At 38.3% G+C, this 24,921-nt stretch overlaps 1 protein-coding gene across 6 annotated transcripts in view; it reads right to left on the bottom strand.

The window, feature by feature from the left end:
• The window catches only part of gabrg2 (gamma-aminobutyric acid type A receptor subunit gamma2), a 79,404-nt gene that overhangs the window by 16,946 nt on the left and 37,537 nt on the right, over positions 1–24,921 (bottom strand). For all 6 annotated transcript variants that reach the window (XM_088320894.1, XM_088320891.1, XM_088320895.1 and 3 more), the window contains exon 7: positions 4,779–4,931. In XM_088320894.1, coding sequence (XP_088177020.1) covers positions 4,779–4,931 — 153 coding nt within the window. The remainder of the gene's footprint in view (positions 1–4,778; positions 4,932–24,921) is intronic.

Here is a 24,921-nt window from a genome sequence, read left to right as displayed (position 1 = left end):
AACGGATTTTTTTTTTTTTTTTAATGAAGAAACAAATAATGGTGACAAAAAACTTTCAGTGCCCAACACTGTCAAACAGACACTTTGATCACATTACCCCGATTTTAGCTAACCTGCATTGGCTCCCTGTTAGCTGATTTTGATGTGATTTTAAGTTTCTGTTGGTATTATACAAAATCATGCATGGAATTGCTCCCTCCTATCGTTCAGATTTAATTTCCCCCTATGTTCCAGTCCGGAGCCTTCGCTCTGAAAATGCTGGTCTACGAGTGATCCCAAGATCCAAGAAGAAATCGGCTGGTTCCAGAGCGTTCTCCATTCGGGCCCCGGTGCTGTGGAATGCTCTTCCCCGAGAGATTAGATCTGCAACCTCAGTGGAAATGTTTAAATCTAAACTTAAAACACACTTCTATTCTATGGCATATGAATAACCTTTATTTTATGTTGACAATATCTGTGTATTATTTGCCCTCGTGCAGGTTTTAGATCAGGGGATGGTGTCCTAATAGTTTGTGGTTTGCAATAATCTGTGGTCTGTGCAGCCCTTTGAGACTCTTTGTGATTAAGGGCTATACAAATAAACATGCCTTGACATGACTTTTCCTACCACAATGATTCAATGAGACATCATTTCTCAATTTGTACAACACACTTGTGTATAAGGCGCACCCCTATTTTTCTAATAAAAACGCAGTACAAAACTAAGCATGGTAAGTGACAAACGTTGCTGAATATGTGTGGACATAGTACAAATAATTTTGCCTTATTTCCACCAGGCCAAGCGGTCCAAGGTAATTGATAGGGGATTAACGGTGTCCATTTTATGTGCTCTTAACAGTTCGATCCCGGGAGAGGCAAAAACAGCTGTTTTGCACTCAGACGGTTTACGGTTCATCTGCCGTTGACCACCGACATTCCCATAAACTCCATCTGCTAATCCTATCGTTTGTCTTGCTGTGGCTCTCATGATGCCGCTGGACAAGGTGGGGGTCATCCTACACGCGACAGCTTTCTATGATCTACAGATTAGCAGGAACATCCGCCGCGTAATACCACCGGAATACAAATAAACAAAGATGACACTGGCGCTAAATAGGGAGAGTCTATATTTGGCCCGGTGTCTGTCTCAGGATTAATAATTCAGCATTGTGAGTAGATTTTTTTTTGGGTGGCATTGAAGGATTAGGAATTATATCATCTGCGTTAATCCAAACCACCTGGCTGCTTGTACCGCCCGTATAATCTTTTCAAAGAGAACATTTGGATATTCGCTCCTTGATATAATTTTAGCTGAGATTATCATTTCCCGCAGACGCTCGAGAAGGCAAGCTATTTTTAGAGAGTGACGGCATTCGAACGTCATGACGACAGCAAGGTGGGAGGACAGTTGGCTCGAACCACATACGGATTATATGGCACCGATTTCAAGTAAAATTCCCGATGATCGGGTCTGGAAAGAAAGCTGGAAATGGGTCATAGGGTGAAAAACAATTAAAAGTCCCAGGGTGAATTATAAAAAGGTCCCTAGTGATGTAAGAATTGTTTAATCGTCCAGGCAGAGTCCTGTGATTCAGTCATCTTCTTTTTTCTCACTGTTTCCCTCTCTAGCCACTCACGTTAGCCACTTGGTAGCCGGTTAAGGCCTAGCTTCTAGCCTTAAATGTTAGCTACTCCTGTTTTGTCCATCATTGTTGCTACAACAACTGGTCAGGCATGCAAACTTTGCAGAGTTGGGTGTTTCAGGCATCTTCCACTTTTTTTCCTTGTAGTTATTGTATACTGCTCCTGCTTTGTGCTTTGGTGTCACTCGCCTCGCGTGGTTGGTCATGCAAGCCAGCATCGCTAATTTCTGTCATGTACGCTTTTTTTTGTTTTTACTACTTTTTCCTTCTCTAGCCTCTCATTCACCCACTAGGCTGCAGGCTATGGCTCAGCCCAATTGTTGTCAGCTACTCCTCCTTCATCTTGTGATGTCACTCCCTTCCACAACTGCTCATGCGAGTGAACGTCGCTGAATTGCGTGATACAGGCACAGTTTTATCTTTGCCACTGTTTCCTTTTCCAGCCACTTATGTTATCTACTCGGTTGACTTTGGCTTCCCACTATTGTTATTGTTAGCTGTGACTCATTTGTCTATCGGTGTCAGTAGTTTTTCAGAGATGGCCATGCAAGCGACCGTTGCAAAGACCTGCGATTCTGGAATCTTGCACTTTTTCCCCTACTGTTTTATTCTCTAGCCACTCTTATTAGCCAGTTGGCTGTTCTAGCCGCTATTGTTATTGGTAGCTACTCCTGCTTCGTGCTTCCTCCTTCCGTGCCACTCTCCTTCCATAGCTGGTCATTCAAGCAAACGTTGCAGATTCAGGTATATTCTGTTTGTCAAGTTTGACTTTTTTCCCCACCGTTTCCTTCTCTGGCCACTCAGGGCGCCAAGTTCTGTGATTCAGGTTTCAGACACTCTACAAATGCAATATTTTCCCGGCCTTTTGAGTAGCTTCTCCCGCTATCCACTAAAGTTTACCACTTCCATCAGCTTTTACCAACTCCAGTTATTGTCTCTTTTCAGCGGCTCTATCCACCTAACTTGTTTTTTTTTGTCATCCTAAGCGAAGATTAACACCTGATTTCATTTATGTTTGCTGGCTTAAATGTATCCCTGCTTAGGAAAAAAACATGGTAGTAGTGTTTTGTATTTTTTCAAGTGGTGTGATTCGAGCTTCCGTAGGGTTTCTTCTTCCAACTCACATAATTAAACTCAATTTTAAGCTAAAGTGACCTCAAGGTGATGCATTATTACACTCTGACCAAGTCAAATGCAGGTGAGACAAGTCCAAAGCCTAACATTTTGTGTGTATATTTAAACTTTAGCCGCAGGTTCAGTTCCAAGCTGCGACAGGCACTTATTATCATTATTATTATTGTGCTGAGACTGCATCACCAGCATGCTGCATAATGAATGTCTCATTAAGGCATGCTAGGAAACGCGTGCTGGGATTGGGTCTTCTAATCAAGATGTACTAGATTCCAGGGCATGTCTCGGGGGGGAAAGAGGACCACTTAATAGATGGCTGCTCGATAGGAGGTTAAGTGTCACCACATCTTCACATGTTTTATATATTTTAAAAAAATCAATTTGGGGCATGAGTGGACCAAGTCACTGCTTGAATTCATGTTTCGTTTACTAATCTGCTCCAAAAAAACAAAAACAAACACAAAAACAACTGAAAAATTGTATAATACTTCTAAAATGGTATATGATAAAAAATAAATCTCTCTTTTTTAAAATCAATTCCAACAATTTTATTAAAATCAACCCCCCCAATTTTGGTCATTTTTTTTACAAAACATCCATCCATCCATCTATTTCTGTGCCACTCGTCCTCACTAGGGTTGCGGGTAATGTTCCCTGAGCGTTCACACAAAGTCGGAGAGCAACGCTTGAAACAACAGTGAGCAACAGCAATCCCAAGTGTGGCAACTAAGTCATTATCAAGCATGTCCAAAGCTTGACATCAAGTTACATTTTGCTGAGTTTCCGGCAATGCAAAAAAAAAATCACTTTTGAATGAATTGACTAATGTATTATTGCAAAGGTTGTATGGCCTACAAACGTCATTTGTTTTTTCAACAATTCTTTCACAAAATTTTCATTTCTTTTTTTTCCTGGTATCTTTTGTCGCATAATATTAACATTTTTATGGGCTTATTTATTCGGTTGCACGATAGAGAACTGTATTTAATCACATTTTTAGTGGAAGTACAATGTTGGCAACAAGATTGCAGGGTATAATTGGAAATTATTTGAATGCAAGACAAACCTTTTCTTTTTCCCTGTTTTTTTCTTATTTTTCAATTCCTTTAAAAAAATCTCATTGTGTTTATTTTTTCCTAGCTGTTACTTTTTTCTTTTTGTTCTATATTTACTTTTTGCCTTTGTTTCTTTTCAAGATGAGCGCTCTACCTCCTGAGCTACTGCTTCCCCGAACAAAGTAACTTGATGTTTTTTTTTTAAACATTACAAAAAATAAATGGCTCTTGTGCAAAAACAAACAAAAAAAAATTCTCATGATGTTGTTTTCTTAATAACATCTTAATTATTGTGTAATTTAAAAAAACAACTCCATAGATGTTATTAATTCAGTTTGAAATAGAAGGAAAACATTTGGGGGTATTTTTTATACAAAAATAAATATATAAACTACCATATTTCATGGATTATATGGCGCACCCAAAAAACAAAAACATGCCAGAAATTCAAAAGTGCTCTTACAATTCCGGTCTGCCTTTAAGACAGCAAATATGGTCAGTAAAATTGGAAATGCTTTATTATTATAAAATGCTAATACATATAGTAACTGTTTATCAGTTTTTTTTTTTGTTTTTTTTTTGGTGGAAAGAAATTTCATAAATTTAGTTTATGTTACATAAAATACAGTTTACATTTAGTTTCTGACGATTTCATTTTTTAATGCAACCCCAGTATTTTTAGTTTCATGCACCTTATAAAGTTTAGGGTGCCTTATATAAATATATGGAAGATAATTCACTTAAGTCCATTTTTTGAAGGTGCGCCCAATAGTCCTGAATAAACGGTTGTCAGTTGTGTGGAATTAAACAATTGAAAAACAAAAAAAACCAAGAGGTGTGGTTTTGTTTAAAACAATGTAAAGTGAGCTCCTTTAACCCAAGTAGTGTGTTTTTAACTGTGGACCATTATCAAGTTACGTTTGCAGACTGTCTGACGGTCAGGTTTTGAAAATGTAAAGAAGGAGCTCACCTAATGACGTTCTGGCTGGCACGGCGTCCTTGTTGATCCAGAATGAGACCCAAGAGAGGACCACGATGAGCGTGCATGGGATGTAGGTCTGGATGGTAAAGTAGCCCATCCTCCTGCTCAGGTCGAAGAAGACCGTCAGCACCACGTAGTCGCCTGGAAAAATACAGAGCATGGCACCAAAGTCAAGTTTGATTAACTTTTTGGTGGATTAAAGATCGTAAATTGTATTTAGTGGTACTAAGTACTTAAATAAAAGGGGACGCTCTTGATTTATTGATCATCACCTCACCTTTGGTCACAAATGGTTCCGATAAATGTATGGATATTGCTTGGTAACAGTATCAGTGATGACTTTAAGTGAACGTTTGTAATAATCATTCACTGGGGCTTGTAAGGACACAATTCTGAAGCCGGAAGGATACCACCTGTCAAAATTTCGGAATCTACGTCTATGTTTTATTGTGGGAGACTGACCATCCTGGATTTACCTGGTTGAGAAAAATCTGGTCGGAGCTGGTGCAAGAATAGAAAAAAAAACAAGGATCTAATCATTGCTAGTTTGACTTTTACCTGTGGTCACCTTACCTGTCAAGACCCTTTTTGCCTCGGTTACATGCTAGCTCAATCAAAGGGTTGTGAGAAACCTCGACTGGGCTAAAGCCGTGGCTTTTTTACCCGCAGGGCGCTAACCTCCACCCCGATCGGGTGAACGTTCGGCGGCTCCCGGCGCTTAGAGAATGACCTGCTGCAGCTGGGGAGCTAACAGCTGGCTAATCATTTTCCTCACGAGAAAGAGCACGGCGGCGGTTTATCGCCAAACAGCCGACATCTGCGCGTTATCGCGCCGATACTAATGAGACACGGGGAGACGCTGACGTGAGACTGTTTGTGTTTATTATATCACCTACACCCACGCCAGCCAGTTCTCATAGCATCTGGCCGCTCGGTGCCGTTACAGATTCCTTTGACCCCTACGATGAAATTATAACCACCCGTGTGCGATGTTGAGAGTAATGCTCTACAAAGGAACGCAATTACTTTTCGGGAACAAGTACTGTAACACGTTATTTACTCCATCAATGCCAGACATTTCTCTCAAATGGGAAAAGCCAATGCCAGACAGAGGTGGGCAAACTACTACCTGCAGGCTGTTATTATCTAGCCCGCCAAAGAAAAATGGTCAAAAATTAATGACAATATATATATAATACAAAATAAAGTATGTCCCTGACTGCATTACTCGCGCGCAACTGCGCTGCCCAATTTGCACACACTTAGGCACCCTCACAAAACTGCAGGCTTGCGTCAATTCAAGAAAATGAGTGCTACATTGAAAGAGAATGAAATATACAAAAATATGTTTTACAGTGTGACAAACATGCAATCTGTACCACGTATACAACAAATACAGACCATAGTAGTATTATGCGCCTGCATGCCATGTGTAGCCCTCATCTCTGTCTCTCTAGTGTCAGTGATTTAAATTATGATAGATATAAGTCTTATCGCCGCAATATATATATATGTAAATGATAAACATGATTTAAAAAAAATTGCAATCCTTATTTTAATGTAATATACTTGTAATTTGATTACATCTTTTTTTTAACGTAAACGTTACGGAATACAAATACTGGTGTATTTGTTTCGGATCCTAATTACACAAAGAGGTAAGTATTAGTTTCAGGAGCGAGCAGCAGCAAGTCAACTGCAGGAGAGAGAGTGGGAAAGGTGAGATGGCACAACATTCATTTGGACAGGTAACTTAAAATTAGTTTTATCTGGTTATATCAGTATCAGAAATATTTTATTAACACTCCACTTATTGAAACATGAATATTTTGTTTGTTTGTTTGTAAATGATTCAAATTGAATCTTTTCTTCCGGCGCCGTCACGAATGGCAGCCACTCCAGCAGCTCCCGTGTTATTTTCGATTGTTCTCGATTGTTCTCAGCTCAGGGATGCTGCTGGAAATGTGAATTTCCCTTCGGGGATGAACAAAGTATCTATCTATCTATCTATCTATCTATCTATCTATCTATCTATCTATGACTAATAAAAACATGTTTTTGTGTGCCAACTTTGTACCCAATACTACTACAGAAATACTACAACTGTAAAACTAAATATCACATTTAGTGCTTTAAAACAGGGTCCTTTTATCTCATTTTGCTTTTATCAACAGCCTACAGTAACAAAAGAAAAATATTTTAAAAGATAGTGCATTGTTTTTCAACTTATTTGAGCCGATTACATTGAAAAAACACCACCCATCATTGCTGTTGTATCTCCGGTAACAGTAAATCCAAATACAATATTGTTTTCACTAGACCGCACAGACACACAAATTGGATTATTTATCACTGGAAAATACTATGATAGAAATACAACAAAAATATAGCAATGCTATAACAATAAAAATAGTAGTACAGGAATATAGCATCGGAAATCGTACAAATATACAACTAAAGTATGATTACAAAAATACTACAATGAAAATACTTCAAACAGACTACAGAAATACAACACAAATACTCCTTTGCATATAATTAAAAAAATACTTCAACAGAATTACAAGAAAACATACTACTACAGTAATACTATAATATAAGAATACTACTACAAAATAGTACAACAAATAAACGGAATTACAGTAATCATTTGCTTAACTTTGCTTAATTCACCCTGGTCATCCTGAAAGGGGGATACCACTTGTGAGGTCCCTTCTCAAGGTTTCTCTTTTTCCCTCACGCTGAGGTTTTGAGTTGTTCCTTGCCCGCATGTTGGTTTAAGATCAGGTAATTGTGTCATTGTAATCCTTTGAGACATTTTTGTGATTAAGGGCTGTATAAATACATTTGACTTGACTTGAACGCATTTTTGCTACTTCACAGATTTGCATGCATTGTGTTTTAGATTTAGATTAGATAGACAGACACTTTCTATCACTAACAAAGTTGGACTTCTCCATTCTCTAAACTTGCTCTGGACCCACATGCGGCTCCATGGCATCACCTCGTGGCTACATGGTGCTCTTTTTGCAATGGTTGATCATGAAAAAATATTCGGTTTCAGCAGGACCAACCGGAAAGTAAGATCAATAGTCCATAATGTCCACATGACAGTGGCAAAGTGTCATGTTAAGTCAAGTGGATTGGTTCCTTGATCCACAGAGTTGTGCAATAAATGTAAAATTATAATAGAACAACACATGAGGTATTTGTAAAGAGAACAAAACAAAAAACTTGTAGAAAGTGCAGTACTTTTATTTGTTAAGCAAATACTTAGGACTGTAAATTGGGTGTGATTAATCAATAGTTCAATGATTCAATAAAGGTTTCTACTTTAAGAGTTTTGACTATCTCAGGTTTTTGTAACCCACAAAAATGAGGAATTACTGCACTTATCAAAAAGGTAATTAACTAATTACTGTTCTTCAATAACGGTCCCATAACTGTCCGAACGGAGGTAAGCAATTTTTGCTGATGCAGGTTGGTCAGCAACATGAGACAGAGTGCTACGTTCGAATTCTATCAGCATAACATTAGCGAGAACTCATAAACCGATATCTTCGGCAGCCGGTTGATGGATACATCTCCGCTTCGATAACAATTCCAACATGGCTAAATTGGAAAGCAAGGACTGTCCACTCGCCTTTATTTGTTCACCAGTTTCATTACGGGCGCTTGCCAAGAGAACGTTTTGCAGAGGCGCCATCGACCCCGTGCCCTCGGCGGTGGCAAGCTGATGTATTGGTATAAGCCGGCCTGCCATTAGCGCAAAGGGCTAATGCATTAGGTGGTAAATTGCGTTCCGATTGCACTTTGGAAGCGGAGTCAACTTCAAAATTTGCTTCACAATACTCTGTGGACGAGTTGGTATTTTGAATATTATGGTTTCCTTATAGTTTTTTGTACATACAGTGGTAACGAGCTCCATTTGTTCCACGATTGTGTTTGTAGATGCCCATGTAACTGGCACATTTTCCTGATATGGAGAACTAAATGGCCCAATCCCTTCCTCCTAAAAGAATTCCAAGTGTACAGCTATAAAACACATCTTCCTGATCATTAAAACACATTTAAATTGTAAATAAACCTGAAAAATATAACGAAATGACATGTGAGTTTATTATGAATCCCGTAACAAATGTGTGCGTGTGGTGCGAAAGATGGAAGTGGGCGTGGCAGGAGGTTGTAAGGAGTCACGGCGATTGCATACCTGTCCACTTTCATTTTTTCCCGGTATTTCAAAAAATAATCTAATTACTTCACATCGTGTACGCCATATAACAATTTTTATAAGTGAAATTTGTTTTTTAAAGAGCGGTCTCAGCGGCTCTAAACTGGTGTTCTGACGAAACACCCTACTCTACCCTGTCGAGATGTCCTACTTTAGGCTGATCTGACGGCAATTTTGTTTTCTTTTTATCTATCTATCCATCCATCCATCTACCCTGGTCATATCCCTCAAGAGGGGTGATCGACAGCAAAACAAACACATACAAAAACAAAGAAAATTAAAAAAAAAAGGGAAAAAGTCGCAAAAAACACACACAATTTTTTTAGACCATGGCCAACCCAAATGCTCAAACACCCAAACAAGTTAAGCACCTTGGCACCCAAGTTGGTCATGCTTTTGTCCCTCCAGTTGAAACAGGACACAGGAAAGCGGCCATGTCACCCGAGTCAGGGTGACACAACAAACACTTCTGTTCAACAACAGGGCCCAACAGCTTTCGCTGGTTTACCCCTACCGCATCATACAGGTGCCCTGCCCGTCCCTTAGAACGCGTCTAGACATCCCACTATCCTTTTACAACCCCTCTCCACCAACAAGAGCTTTAGCTTCCACTATATTTAGACCTCTTTCCTGCAGTGCACTCATAACACCATCCATCCACGTCAATCGCGGCCTTCCTCTTGGTCTCCTACCATTTACTTATGCCTTCTTTCTAATCAAGTCAAACCAAACACTTAAACTCAGAACTTTTACTGATGATATAAAACGACAGTTGACATTAGGGCTGTACAATTTAGGAAAAAAAACCTAATCGCAATGTTTCAGACCTGGATTGCAAATTAGATGCCACTTTCGATTTTACAAGAAAATTTGCTTTTCTGTGACATGCAAACTTGCCTTGAGATGATGTCCTTAGAGACTGAAAGTATATTACTGTAACAAAATAACTATAGATCTACAAATACAATTGTCATTATACACAAGTACAACGGAATTGGAGGGCTAATCCTTTCAGTGTAAGAAAACGATTTAAGCAAGGCTGGCTAGCGACACGCCTGCATTGGGTAATTGCAACTTCTGCAAGGTCTTTGTGATGATTAAAATACAAGAGTCACAAATGTAGCGGTTTTCCACGAGTAGTAGCTCCAAGTCTTCCGTTTCATGGATAATGTATCTGGCATTAACAGTGGTGGCTTAAGAGTTGTCAGCCTAACTTGGGTGCTGCGTTTTGTTTGTAAGGGTTATTATCGCCCAATAAGGAGAATTTGCATTTGTTATTAAGGGGAGCAATTGGCAGAGGTTGACAGGTAAGAGATCCATAGACTGATGATATGTAAGCACTTTGTGTACACTTTAAATTAAAGTCAATGTAATTCTAAATGAATATACACATAGAAAATGTAAAGCACTTTTTTTCTTCACGGTAGTAGTTTGCATGTGCAATCTGGACAATGATTATGCTGGAATTAGGCAGTCACGGGCTGCAAACGGTCTCTAGTGGCAAATTCTGAGACTCGTGGACCGGATTTTCCTTTGTACAGCGAGCGCAAAAAACCTCTTCTACAGTAATCGCCCACGACTTCACTCATCGGTTATTATTGGTGTTGCGGATTTTGAACTCAATTGTCTTTTTTGTCATTGATATCGACGTGTGATACATTGTGTCCTGCAGCTCACAGCAGACAGCAAATGACTGGTTGTGTGCGTGACTGTGATAGGCTGGTTTATGCTGTCAGTCAAACAGCGGAACCGGCACAGAAGTCAATAGGCAACCAAAACAAACAAGGAGGCATGCCTAGCTTTTAGCGGCTTGTTACATTAAATATCATTCATCGACTAAATCCGACTTTAAAAAAGTAAGAGGAGCGCAAAGATATGGTGGGTGTTCTTTGGATTATAATCTGGGTTAGGAAGCAAATGAAGTGGCATTGGGAGAGAGAAGGTAAGGCTGCAGTTCTGACCTACTGCTACGGCTAAGCTACTTAACAACTTTTATAAACTACTCCTGCTGATCTTGTATCTCACCAACGCCAGATCCACTACCTGTTTAACAGATGACCATCAGTAATAACTCGAGGGAAAGCGCTACATCAGGGACGGTTGTATTTTAATCATCAGAGACCTGGGTCAACCCAAGGATACCTTTTGCTAGCGTGAAGCCAGCCAGCCGCCCTCCAAATCACTTTCTTACACTGAAAGAAGAGCCGATAAAGAGCATTGAAGTGCAATTCTGTGTTTTTATCCGTAGATCTAGTTGCCATTTTGTCACAGCTGTATACAGCAAGGATGTCATCTTGAAGTTTGACATTTGGGGGCTTTTATGGAGGGGCGTCACTACTTGGCAGATTTTCACGTTTGGCTGGGGATTCTGGGTCCCCGTTAACCGCTACAACTGAGGAATTACTGTCCCAAAATACTTGTGTTAAGACGTGCTCAGATAAAATGGTACCACTGTATGTTTATTCATAAATGCATATGTTGCAGCGTGAGCAGTAGATTCCCCTTCCACATCTAACATCTTCCCTTATTCATGACCATCAGCGCCGAGAGGTCCAATTTACACCCAGAGGACAGGCAGAAATGTAAGGAAGCACGTATAGGAGATGCTGTGATCTCCTATCTGATAACGCCCGCATCTTTATCTCCTTCCCATCATCCGGCCAGGAAACAAGCAAAGCGGTGCTCATCAACAGAGTGCTTTAATGACATTACGTTTAAGTCAATCAGTTACGCTTTAGACAAGCAAGGTTTTCGCTGAGCCGACTCGTGTGAAATTACTGATGGCAGCAGAAACTTGGCATGGAGATACTTCTTTTTTTTTTTTATTGAAGGTCCCTCACTTACTTCGAGATGATATCTACGGAAAGCAATATAAAAAACTGGCAGGGCGATCATTCTTCAGAAATTAGCTTGTTACTGTTGGAGGCATTATAAATTTACTGTGATGAATTTACATGTATTGTATAGAGGATCTATACTTTGTCATGTCTTTTTTTTAAATGTACATTGAAGCATGTTATCATTTATTTAATTCGGTATTATATATCTTATCACGAATCTTCTTGTGTGATTGGTCATGTATTTTGTCACGTATTTTGTTGTTTAGTTTCTTGCATATATTGTCGTATATTTGGTCATGTATTTTGGAGTGTTTTTTTTTTGTCACAACACATATCTTTTCATTAATTTTGTCATTTCTTTTTTTCAGTATTTTGTCAGGTACCTAGTCGCGTACCTTGTCATGTATCTTGTCAGGTATTTTGTTGTTTTTTTCAATTTTTTATTTCAAAACATATATAGTCAAGCATTTTGTCATTCATTTATTTTGGTAATTATTTTGTTGTCTATCTTGTCGTGTACCCAGTCACTTTTTTTTACAATGTATATATATTTAAGCACTTTGTTATTTATTTTTTCAGTATTTATTTTGTTATGTATCTTGTCAATTCATTACATCCACTACACTACACAGCATCATCACCAAACAGAAGAGCAGCTTCAACGATAGACTGCTGTCACAATCTTGTTCCACAGACAGACTGAGGAGATAATTTCTTCCTCATGCCATGAGGCTCTTTAACTCCACCCGGGGGTGTAAAAGCCCAAATTAAACCCCACCCCCACATTTGCATATTACCCTATTTTTATTACAGTGTGTATTTTCCGTAGTACTGTTAAAATAGTCCATAGCAAAACGTTATATTGGGTATTTTTGTATTCTATATCTTTATTTCGACATAAGGCAAGATCTTAGTCTCAATAGTATCATGTCGAAGGATGTTGACGAATCAGAAACATTGCAAGAATGGAAATTCAGGACTGCTGAACAAATGAGAAACAAAAATAACCAATTGTCCTCTCACTGGTTGTAAATAGGTGGAGATATAGAAAGCACATGCTGTCTAGCTCATCCTAGGATGCTGACAGGCGGTCCCGTCAGTGCCAGTGGTTATAGGATGTGACGGCGAGTGGAAATGTGGATTGACTGAAGGATGGCTAGCTTACTAATGAGCGAGGTTAGGCCGTGGCTCCTCACCAGGGTCAACACTAGTCAGCTCATCACATTTTGGCGACTTGACATATAGCACATGGTGAAGATGCTGGATTGCAACCGCAGGATGCTGAAGCTTTTTTCTTTTTAAATACCAGCAGCAAGCATCCGAGATAATTAAAGTGAAAGTGCGTGATAATTTACCACTAGTTCTTCGTAGCTCTGAACAGACCGGAAGAATGTGCATTTGAAGTGGCAAGAGGGAAGCCTGCAGCATTGGCTAAATTTGAGAGCCTTTGTCCATTTCAGGCTTTGTACACCATTTTCATAAAGAAACTCAAGCCCTTTTGTAGGACTTTCAAAACGGATTTCCAATTTCTCCAGTAGCAGGGCAAGAAAACATGTGGTGTGAATCATGTGTTTTGCAGACACAAATACATCTGAGGTTTACAAATGCGATTTTTAATCTTGCGTGTCCATTATAAAGACATAGGATTTTTAGATCTTGGGTAAATTGCGGAAATCTTGGTTTTTGAGACAAAATCTCATTTATGTGTTGGGTAGAAATGACGGTAATATGTAGTCTACATTTTCAGTTGCAGGAACTTTTTCCTATTACAATTTACCGGTAGGAAATACTACCTTGATTTATATAACCCTTACAGGTGTAGCATTCACCTGTACTCTTGGGCGCGGCCCGAAGGGGAGGATGACACGTAATAGCTCAATGCCATACAAACTAATGCCATCTTTCGTTAATCACAAAGGAAGAAGAAATAGAATGAAAAAGCAAAGCCACTAGACAGCAGTGTCAGAGTCATTTAAAGGCAGACTTGTTAAGAAACATGGCAACAATTTCAAGCATTCATAAGCACTTCAACCAAAATAAAGCACTTTTCAATCCATGAAAACGCAACAATAAAATTCAAGTATTTTCAAGGCCATCAAAGATCCGTACCAACCCTGATATTTCCTTGTAGGAAACCAAGCTTTTTGAATACACCCGGAGCAGCTGAAAAGAGCCAATAGCTGTTAAAATCTGGTGTAAGTGGCTAACTTTGGAAACTACTAAAAAAGGTGGTTACAGAATTAATTTTTCAAGTATTAGGGCCCTGAATCAACTGTATCTTGGTGAAATAAATGGCTAAGGAAGGAAAAGGTGAAAAAAATGTAGATTTCTGATACATGGGACTCAGCGAAATTTGCTTGCATGAGCAGCTGTGGAAGGCGAGTGACACTGGAGGATGAACCAGGAGCAGCTACAAAAAGGCTAGGGACAAGCTGTAGCCTGAAGTCAAGAGGCTAACATGAAAGGCTAGAGAAAAAAAAAAGGAAAAAAAAAATGCCTGAATCATGGGGAACAGCGACGTTCGCTTGCATGAGAAGCATGAGGAGCTAACAATAACGTTTATGGCTAATCTGTTTTGTAGTCTTGAAGATTTTGTAAAAAGAGGAGGCTAGGGGCGACTGGCAGCAGAAGGGCGAATAGAATTCTCTTATCTAAAGACTTCTCGCCCGGTTTCTCCTTGCAAGTTCAAAATCCATTGATTTCTTCTCTCATTTTGAGGGTCTATTAAACACTTAACACTTTGAAATAGAGCAGTGTATCGGACTGTTGTTGGTAGTTGTTCATCCGAAATTTGATTTGAATTGTTTGAAGGCACAGTACTGCACAATTTTCACAATGTACCAAATTATCAACAGGATTATTTCAATCCCTGTTCTATTTTTTTATTACTTTTTACATGACCAAACAGTTTATAGGGAGGGGACATGGATTTACTAGATTAAACACCTGTGCTCCTGTTTCTTTAAATCGCTTTTTATTGGTACAATCGCGGAAGCCTGAAATGATAAACTAGGGCATTGCCTCCCGGATGAAAACGATCAAGCCAGTGGACGGATGTACGGAGCTTGTTTTTTGGTTGACATGCTACTAAGCAAGGATGGGGGTCAGCTAGTGGGGGGTGGGCGGTAAAGCAAGGGTATTAAAAAAAGCAGGGGAAGGGTTTTGAGCCCCACTGAAGGAAATTTTTTTTTAAAAAATGTGTCAGAAATGTTGCTTAAAGAAACATTTGCCTTTCATGTGGAGTTAGCCATTAGCTACGGTCCATACAACTGGTACAAGTCTTTAGAGGCATTGTAATGACCAATAACAAGCAGGGTAAGCATTGAATTTAAGAACACGCTTAAGCTTACATAACTGCTTGGAATCAAGTCAGTACTTACCGCTTAGTGTGTGAAAAATGGAGAAGAAAAATGGCCTATTTTTAGACAAGGTGAGGGAAACAGAAACAAACTGAGAAGAGAAAATAAAGAAAAATTCGGAGGTGGATTTCTGTTCTGAGAATTGTTAGCTCAAGGAGAAATGGTAAGTACCCTAGTGTGTTATTATATCTCATATATTTCGTTCTGTGTACATTGTTACACAGAATGACAATACAAGGAAATTATTATTATTATTATATATAAAAATCTCATATAGCAACCCCTACTGGTGTAAATATACTCCACTCTAAAAAAAAAAAACTATTGATATAGTACTTTAATGCCTTGTTTTTCACAGGACTACAATTCACCTGTGGGGCACCTGAAGTGGGAGCACACTGCATTAAGCGGAAAATCACAAAGTAGCTCTCTACCATTTTAAAATGCACTCAGCCAGTCTTCACTCCAAGCAACAGTTGACCAGGGATACTGAATCTCAGCTGCAAAAGTGCTGTTCACTTAAGATGGAAAGAACAAAAAAGGGTATCCGTTATGCTCGTCACAAATTTGCTCTGCAACAACTCTCTCAGCAATAGTTGACTAGGGATAACGGATTGCTGCCAAAACGGCAGTTCATTTTAGACACGCTTCAGTGGCTCAAACGGAAAACTAATTGCACTCTGTCAGGCCCTGCTTTTAGCAATAATCAACCGGGGATAACTGATCTGGCCAACAACGTTGCATTTTATTTTAAAGGGGCCCAGAACGACACGTCTCCTGACAAAAGTGCCTTCTGCTGGTCCCAGCTCATAGGATGATGGGATTGGGGATAATGGATCATGGCCACACTCCTTAGGCGGGAATACCATAATGGCAAAAAAGAGATGTAGGGAATAAATGCTGGTCCCTACTCGCAGCAATATGTGATTGGGGATAATGGTTGCTGAATATTTTTGAAAACTGAAGCTACCAAATACAAATAAGCAAAAACACGTGTCGAGTTCACGGATTCCTTAAGTGCCAGGGCCCTTGAGGCATCACTTACTGTGGTGTGTTTTGGGCAAGTACAGCCTGGTGGTGCACATTCCTTTTCCAGGCCGCTTTTTTGGGCAAAGGTTCGCTTTCCAAAATACAGGGATGTGATTTGACCAAAGTGAAATTATCTGAAAATTAGCGGGGGGGGGGGGGGGGGGGGGGGGGGTGATTGCTAGCTGGGGGGGGGGGGGGGGGGGGGGAAACCAGGTAGGACCAGGGCAGTAAAAAGTACAATAAGTATAGGCCCTACAGTAAAGTGTTGGTGTAATGTACACATGAAAATCTATTATTGTAATTGTTAAATATTTATGGCCATTTTTATTACGTTATAATATTTTCGAAAAAAATGGGAAAACTGTCAAATAAATTTGAAAAGTTTACCACCTACCTCAAAATTCACGACTCTATCAGCAACTGGTACAGGTTGTTGGGGTGGATCACGTCTCTTTATTACCGCTTCCGATTGTGATGTCAATAAGGGATGGAGGCCGTAAAGTTTTGGAGTTTTCGTTTGGGCACCGAAACTTCCAGCGATGGAATAATTTGTCGTTCTTGACTGGAGTTCTTTCACGTGTTTTTTGCTCTTTGCGTGACTTTCAAGAGCTTTGAAACCTCTCCCACCATAGTCGATGGTATCATGACACCAAATGCAAAGTGCTTTCCCGGCACGATCGATCTTCCGAATAAAGTCATTGAACAAATTCGTCACAGTCTTCTTTCCAACATTCGTAGATAATTCCTTCTCCAACCAGTCCCATCGAAACTTGTTTTTTACAATCTTATCAATTTCTTTAGCTCGCGGAGCATCTTTGCGTTCGATCACGGACATCTTTCTTTAAACACCCGGCAAAAACGTGTGAGAAATGAACAATGGCACACTCCTATAACAAGCGCGTTTATTGGTCAACACGAGACTTCAACCAATCGCAAGTACGTTTCATTTCAGTTACGGAAACACTCAAATGGCATGCTGTCGAGACGAAATCGTTTTTTTTTACCAATTAAAACACCGGAAATTTTAAAATTTTATTTTTGGAGATAAAAAAAGCGGAATTCCGCGAATTAGCGGAAAAATCACATCCCTGAAAATAAAACAAGATAGTACTAGTTTCCATGGTTACCAGTAGCAGGAGAAGCCTCCTGTTTTGACTTAGATACAGCACCTTCATCATCAGGTCACCGTTGTTTTTCAGTTTAACACAATCATCCTGCTCTTCAGAGATGAGTCAGATGTGTGACTATACTATACTTTACACTAGATGTTTCACCACTGGGCAAAAACTATGTTATTCCGAAATTTGGAGTATCACATCATACAATGTGCCTTGCATGTACTATCTCATCTGTGGGTTTAGAAACTTGTAACTATATTACACAAATTGAGACACCATTTAAAGGGACATTGTGTATTACTCCCCCCAAAAATGTATTTATAAAAAAACAAAACAATTGAATACTAAGCAAAGATATATGAACTTTTATATAAGAGGACATTTTTTTTCAAATCAAGAAATTTGTTTCACATAACATAAGCCTCACATACAGGGAGTTGACATGATTGTCGGCCATCTTGCTCTTACTGGTACACCCAAAAAAGAAAAACAGTGTGGTTGGGTCAATTTGAGTCTTTGTAGTTTGTAAATTCTAATTGTGCTTTGTAGCACTCGTTTTCAGTTGGACTAAACAATACAGCAACATAAAGAAATGAAAATTACGGTGTTCTTTTAAAGGAGCAGACATGTTTGGCAGATATCTTACTACTACATCATCTGGAATGACTGGGAAAAAAATTAACATTCCACATAATATCATGCAAACAAGGGGTGCTTATCACGTGGATCGTGATCTACCGGTAGATCACTTAGGTAGTACTGGTTGATCGCAGAAATTGTGTTAAATGCATTTTACCTGTTGGGAAACCCTGTCATCTAGTGGTCAAATGCACTATTAACGTGAACATTGCTCATATTGCAGCAACAAATCGGAGCACTTCAAATGCTGTTGATGAAACGTTTAATTCATTTTTAAATTTTTTTTTTTTTTTTTACTCAAGATGTAATAAGTATCTAATGAATAAAGTTCAAACGAAATGTAATAATTACATTGAAATTTATACAATCGTACAATGTATGATGGAGTTTTTAAAGGTCTTGCAAGTAAATCAAGAAAGAAATAATGTTAATTTAATTACTCTGAGTATGTTGAAATTCAAGGGCAGCACGGCGGCCCAGTGGTTAGGGCATGTGCGGCACCACAGTTCATGTCTTGGGAACCTCCTGCGTGGGTTCAAATCCAGCTCCAGACTTCCTGTGTTCCTATGTTCTCCCCGTGCTTGCGTGGGTTTCCTCCGGGCACTCCGGTTTACTCCCACATTCCAAAAACATGCATTTCAGGTGAATTGGTCGGTCCAAATTGTCCCTAGGTATGAATGAGCGAGTGAGTTGTCTGTCCCTGTGTGCCCAGTTCAGGGTGTCCCCTGCCCACTGCCCGATGATTGCTGGGATGGGCTCCAGCACTCCCGCGACCCTACTGAGGATAAGCGGTGTAGCTAATGAGATGAGATGAGATGTTGAAATTCCGATTAATAACCAAGAATGTATGTATCTGATAATTTGAACACAGGGTTACTGTCTTTTCCGATTTACTTGACTGCACTATGGCAGAACAGTGTTTCTTATTACAGTGGTTCTTATTTCTTGCAAGATTTTTATTGGAAACATTTGCAATAAAAAAAGACGGATTTGAAGTGAGAAATGGAGTTGACACTTTTTACAATATGACTATTGTATTGCATATTTTCCAATTAAAAATAAACACATTTGATTGATTCAAAAAATATTGTGAGCATTCATTTCTATTAATTGGGACACTTTCTTAATGCTAGACTGCTCTTGAATCTCCATTTTTGTGGTGGATGGATCATTTTGAATAAAGAATTTCGTGCACACCATGTTGTCATTAAAGCCATAACCTGGAGTCTACTGTAATACTCTGTATATTTCCAAAAGAAATGCTACATATAGATTAGATTGTACGTCACATGAAGATAAATTAAATTACTTGACAAAAAAGGGTAGACCGGCTGAGTCAGGACATTTATCCTGCCCATCGTAACAAGAGAGAGTCGGAGTGGATGACTGTAGGAAGAGATTAAGAGAGAGACGCTATAATGGGAGTGGCGTCTCACTGAGGCTAATGGATTGTTTCGGCACTCTTTAACCTCCTTTCTCTTAATAAACACCGGGTGATCGTCATCTGATTAAGAGAGACGCTGCCTATTGTCACGGTCTTTGGCTTAGTTTCTTTTTGTAAATATTTGATGGATGAGCAAATAGCTCTGAAATAAACAAAGTAATGGTGTGTATTAATACGGCTTTATTCAGATTCTTACTCCTTTTTAATGGCCAAATTCAATCACTGGTTAAGGACTTTCAAAGCGAATTTTTCAATTTCTCCAGTACCATTAAAATAGGAAATCAGGTTCGAATCATGTATTTTGCAGAGGTGCAAACATGTCCAAGATTTACATATGCAATTTCTAATCTTGCTTGTGCACTTAAAGACTATCCTAATTTTAGATCTTGAGTAAATCACGAATGTATAGAGGATCTGAACAAAACATATATAAATAAGACATTTCTCCTCCAACCATCTTGTTTGGTTTGTGGGTTTGATCCCTTAACCCTGAGGATAGCAGGGGCACTGTTTCCTTTGGTGTGTCTTGGGCAAGTACAGCCTGGTGGCACCCATCCCTCTCCAAGCCAACATATGTTTCTACCCAGTCTCAAACAACACCTTCATATATCGGTCCATGGAGGCGTAACTGAAACATTGAGATTTACTTGCTGGTGAAATGTTTACGATTATTTATTATTATCATAATTATGATATGTTTTGTGTTTTGGTATTTCAGAGGCTTGTATGTTTGGGGTGGTTGCTTCTTTATTATCATTGAGCATATTTTATTATTTATTGAATATTATCAATTTTTATTTTCTATTTATTCTTTGCAGCAGGGAAAAAACAAATCATGTACAATTGTATCTTATTTTGAATTATTTTGTCAATCAATAAGAAAATAAAACATTTTGAAAAATGGCATATCTCCTCATGCAGTAAATGTTTGGTAAAATGACAGCAATATGTCGTTTTTTTCCCATTACAAATTACCGGTGGGCAATGCTGCCTTAGTTTTTTGCAAGGCCCATTATGAAATTCCACAATTGATATGTAATTCTTGCATTAAGACGATTTTATAGTGCCCTGCTTAGGTGTAGCACATACCTGTCCTTCTGGGCGTAACCCATAGGGGCGATGACGCTTCAATGCCATACAAACTAATATCAGCTCTCACGAGGAAAGAATAAACTCAATGGCAAAGCGAAGCCACTAGAGAGCAGTGTCGGTGTCCTTTTATAACAGACTCTTGGAGAAACATGGCAACAAAATTAAGCATTTACAAGCACTTTGTACAAAATTGAAAGACTTTTCAAACCTTGGAAAAACAACATTAAAATCCAATCATTTAGGGATTTCATGCACCTGTATGAATACTGTTTATTGACCTTACTGTGTGGAAATCAGGCGTAATGCATATGAACAGGGCCGTACACATTTTTAATAGGTCACTTTATTTAGAACCAACGCATTTCTTATTCATTAATTTAGAAATAAAAAAAGAATGTACAAGTATGAACAAAATCAGCTTTACTATGGTATAGAAAAAAATTAGTTTCATATCAAAGACACTGGTTGTTACGAACTAAGGAGCATGTACCATTAAAGAAAAACAGTTTGTTGATTGAGTTAGTGAATAATTATGATATGTAATTAAAACAATGCCATCTTTAAAAACGGATTATAGATGACTGTTATAAAATAATTAAGAAATCTTTTTGTTGTGGATTTTGTATCTTTACACTTGTATTATTGAATTTTTTATTTCATACAAAAAAAAATATTAAAAATACAACCCCAAAAAAACGAAGAAAAAAAACTTGTATATGTTTGGGCGAGGGGCCTAATGCAGAATTCAATATTGTTATGTTATTCAATTATTTCTATGCAATTACAAGCTTATTGTCAAGTCATTTTAGAAAAACAGTAACTCATTATATATTACAATTATTTTTTGATATGTCCATTTATATTTGCATTTTCTTTTCTTTATCACCAGAGAGTCAAGTGCCAAAAAAAAAAAGAATTTCTCGCCCCGAGTCCTCAAATGGGGTTCGCTTCAGGCTTAGTGTCTCAAATCAAGTTAAATGGTCAGGCTTCAGCCGTGTCAGGCTTTAATACCCACGGGCTTGGGTCGACTCAGGTGGGATTTTCTTAGGTCCAGTCCTACCTCTGATCTGTTTGTTTGTCTGTCCGCCCAAGAAAAGGGGAAAGGATTTTAGATGTGACCACTGTCTTTAAAAGGCTATCAAGCAGGTTACCCCAGATGTGAAAAATAGCCCAACAAAAATCAGCACTTTTGTTTTTTCCAGAAATAAATTTTACTTTCCCGGGGTCAGAACAACATTGAATACACCTTTTCGGAACTTTAGCGTCTAAGTCTTACTCTTTGGCGTTTCTATTCTCATGTGCCAATGACCTTGCCAAAAAAGAATAATGCCGCCCAAAAATTGTTTTGTGTCTCAATGGTGCACAACCATACCCATTGTATTTTATGTTTCTCTGTTCATTAAAACCAATCAGTCAATAAAACATCTGAAGCTATATACTCACTATGTCATTTTCCAATTTTCTGATTGACTTATCATTGACAGCTTCTTCTCTTCTGCAATTTTACAGCAAGGTTTTATATCCAGTCAGGATGAGAATGTCTCGGTAACGATAAAACAAATACTTGTTGTCCATAGTTTATCGCGTTTCTTGTTCCTTCCCACTTTTCTTGATTAAAGAAAGAATCCTTTGACAAGCGACCTTGCCACGGTGGTTATATTTCCCCTCACGGACACGATAAACCTCTCGGCGTCAATAATTCTGCTCATATGTGCTTAACTCCGTTTCGAACAGAGTTGACAGTTGCTAAGCTGGGGGGGATGGTAAACCACATTCTACCGAGTGAGAAGATGATTTGGAAGTACACAAAATGGACTATCCATCAAATATACTTTGTTCTGTTACTCCTACTTTTGACATTTAAAATATTTCCAAAATTAACATATTTAATCATCACTAACACCAACAAGACCGAGTCAGGGATCACCGTTTTTATCATTTCCTAAAAATCAAATATGACAATGAATCATACAGTAAATACAACAAAAAAAACGCTTAAATAGGTGAAGAACTTTGTTTTTGTTATTTAGATTTTCCTGTGCAAACTGCAAATGTAATCTAGATCTAAATAAACAAAATACACAAAAAACACAAGACATATTGTAACTTAAGGTAGCTCTAACTGCACAAAACAGACAACAGAAGATATGGTCGAATACAAAGTAGTTGTAACATAACAAAACATGAAAGAGGACACGACCAGGAACATTTTTACAAGTGGCCAGAAAAACAACGAGCACTACGGCGAGATCATGAAATGAACAAAACATAAAACGAGGACAATACAGGGTATGTTAGAACTAATTTGTGTTACTTTTGAAAAAAAAAAAAAAAAAAACATGAAAAACGGATGATAGGGAGTAAGTACTATATAATGATGAGATTACCAAGGCAATGGGACCATAAAATAATGTTTTAACACTATATAGCGTGAGATGAACAAAACATTAAAGTATGAACGCCACAAAAATATAATCACAGATGGATCGAACAAAAATGAGAGTGCCATGACGAGAAGACCGTAAAATAAAATGCTTGAACACTAACTCGCTCTAACTGAACAACACCTAAAGCTAAAAAAAAAAGACATGATGTGTACTCACATGCGGATAGCTCAACAATGAGGATGTACATAAAGCTGTCTCTAACTGGACAAAACATGAAAGGAATAATATGCAGAGCATCCACCCAAACGTTGATATATGTGGAACAATAACTGAAGTACCAAGACATCGAGGCCATGATGAAACACTAACAAATTCTAACTGAATAAAACATGAAACGGCAGATATGTTGAACATTGGCTAGCTACAACTGAACAAAACAGTCAAGTAAATCGGAAAAGATGATGTACGATCTGTGCTCACACGAGAATAGATCACTAATGTGAGTGCCATGAAGGTGATTAAATACACTAAGTAGCTCTAACTGAACAAAAATGAAAGTAGACAAAACACAGGGCATGTAGTGTGCCTACATTTGAATATAAGAGGCATGGAAAATAGGTCAGGACTTAGACATGTGCAAAGGGTGTGGAGAAAGTACTGTATTAAATTGTGTATAACGTGCACCCTTAATTTTTGGGGTAAAAAAATAGGTATACCATTTTCTCATCTCAAATTAAGCATTGAAAGTGATAAACGTTGGATTAAAATAATTTATTGACAACTATGAACACAATACCAACATAAAATGTAAAACATATTTATTTCATGTCCTTCAAAGTCTGATTTACCATCAGATACACCAAGAATTGTTTCCCTCTTGCTTTTTTTTTGTATTTATTTATATATTTCAGGACAACTATCCATTTTCTCAATTCTCTAACATCTGTCTCTGGTACTGTGAATAAAAATAGAGTGCTAATGAGATAAAATCGAAAGTGTGTTACACATAAGTAAGTACAGTACTTCTCTTTGCGAGTGCTACTGATTTTAATTCAAACGCACGAGGTAAAACGCCAAATTTACTCTGGGAAGTTTCCCATTCCCCACCTCAAAACGTTTTCTCCTTGAACAATTCACGTAAGTCACCCTTTTTTCACTTAAAATTGGTAGATTTCATGCACGTAACAACAACAGGAGTGCCATGACCATGAAATTCTTAATTTACCAGACAAAATTCCACTGAAAGCACTATAAAAACAACATGAACGTCCAAAAAGTACAGAACATGAATTCTCTGTATGCACAACAATGTCAGCAAACAGAGACAGGTTTTCTCATATTCGCATATTTAGCCATTGCTCCATTGTCATCACGCAATGGCAAAAGTTTATAACCTGCGGTTGTTTACGACTATGTCTGTACAAATTAAGGTCTTCACCTCTATTTGCACCAAAAGGGCCAAACGCACAGGTCAGGAACCTTTCAGACCAGAAAAGCCATAAAAGCAAAATATATATATTTTCTTGAGACCCATTCCATTTATTTTACGACAAATTCTTCGAAAGCGCAAAACCCTCTCTCCAGACAAAAGCAAATTATTCAGCACATTTTAATTCACTGTGTGACGTTTGATGATTTGATAAAATCCATGAAGTAATAATAATACCAAAGCCTGTGTCCCCATATCAACACATATACCACTTAAAAATGGTGTCCTTCCCTCTGTTACTAATATTTTAGTCGTAAATAATGGTTTGAAAAAGAAGGTATGAGCAGAGTTCGTTGGTAAAAATGTCACAAAACACTGCAAACGAGAAGGATGCAGATGTATTTAGTGGAGATCTGCCCACCTTTACGGCTTACCCTATCAAAATGGTCTGTCTGTTGGCTGGCGTATTTGGGTATTTACGGTTTGTTCTGGGTTTTTTTTTAATCATGAAGAGGCTCATCAGTTAACATACATTGTTTAATGAGCTTCCGTATAAACAAATT

The sequence above is a fragment of the Urocampus carinirostris genome, chromosome 17 (assembly GCF_059441175.1).
Source record: "Urocampus carinirostris isolate Australia breed hairy pipefish chromosome 17, RoL_Ucar_1.0, whole genome shotgun sequence".
Taxonomy (NCBI): Eukaryota; Metazoa; Chordata; class Actinopteri; order Syngnathiformes; family Syngnathidae; genus Urocampus; species Urocampus carinirostris.
Note: the sequence above shows the minus strand (reverse complement) of the source record. Positions and strands in the feature narration are given on the sequence as shown.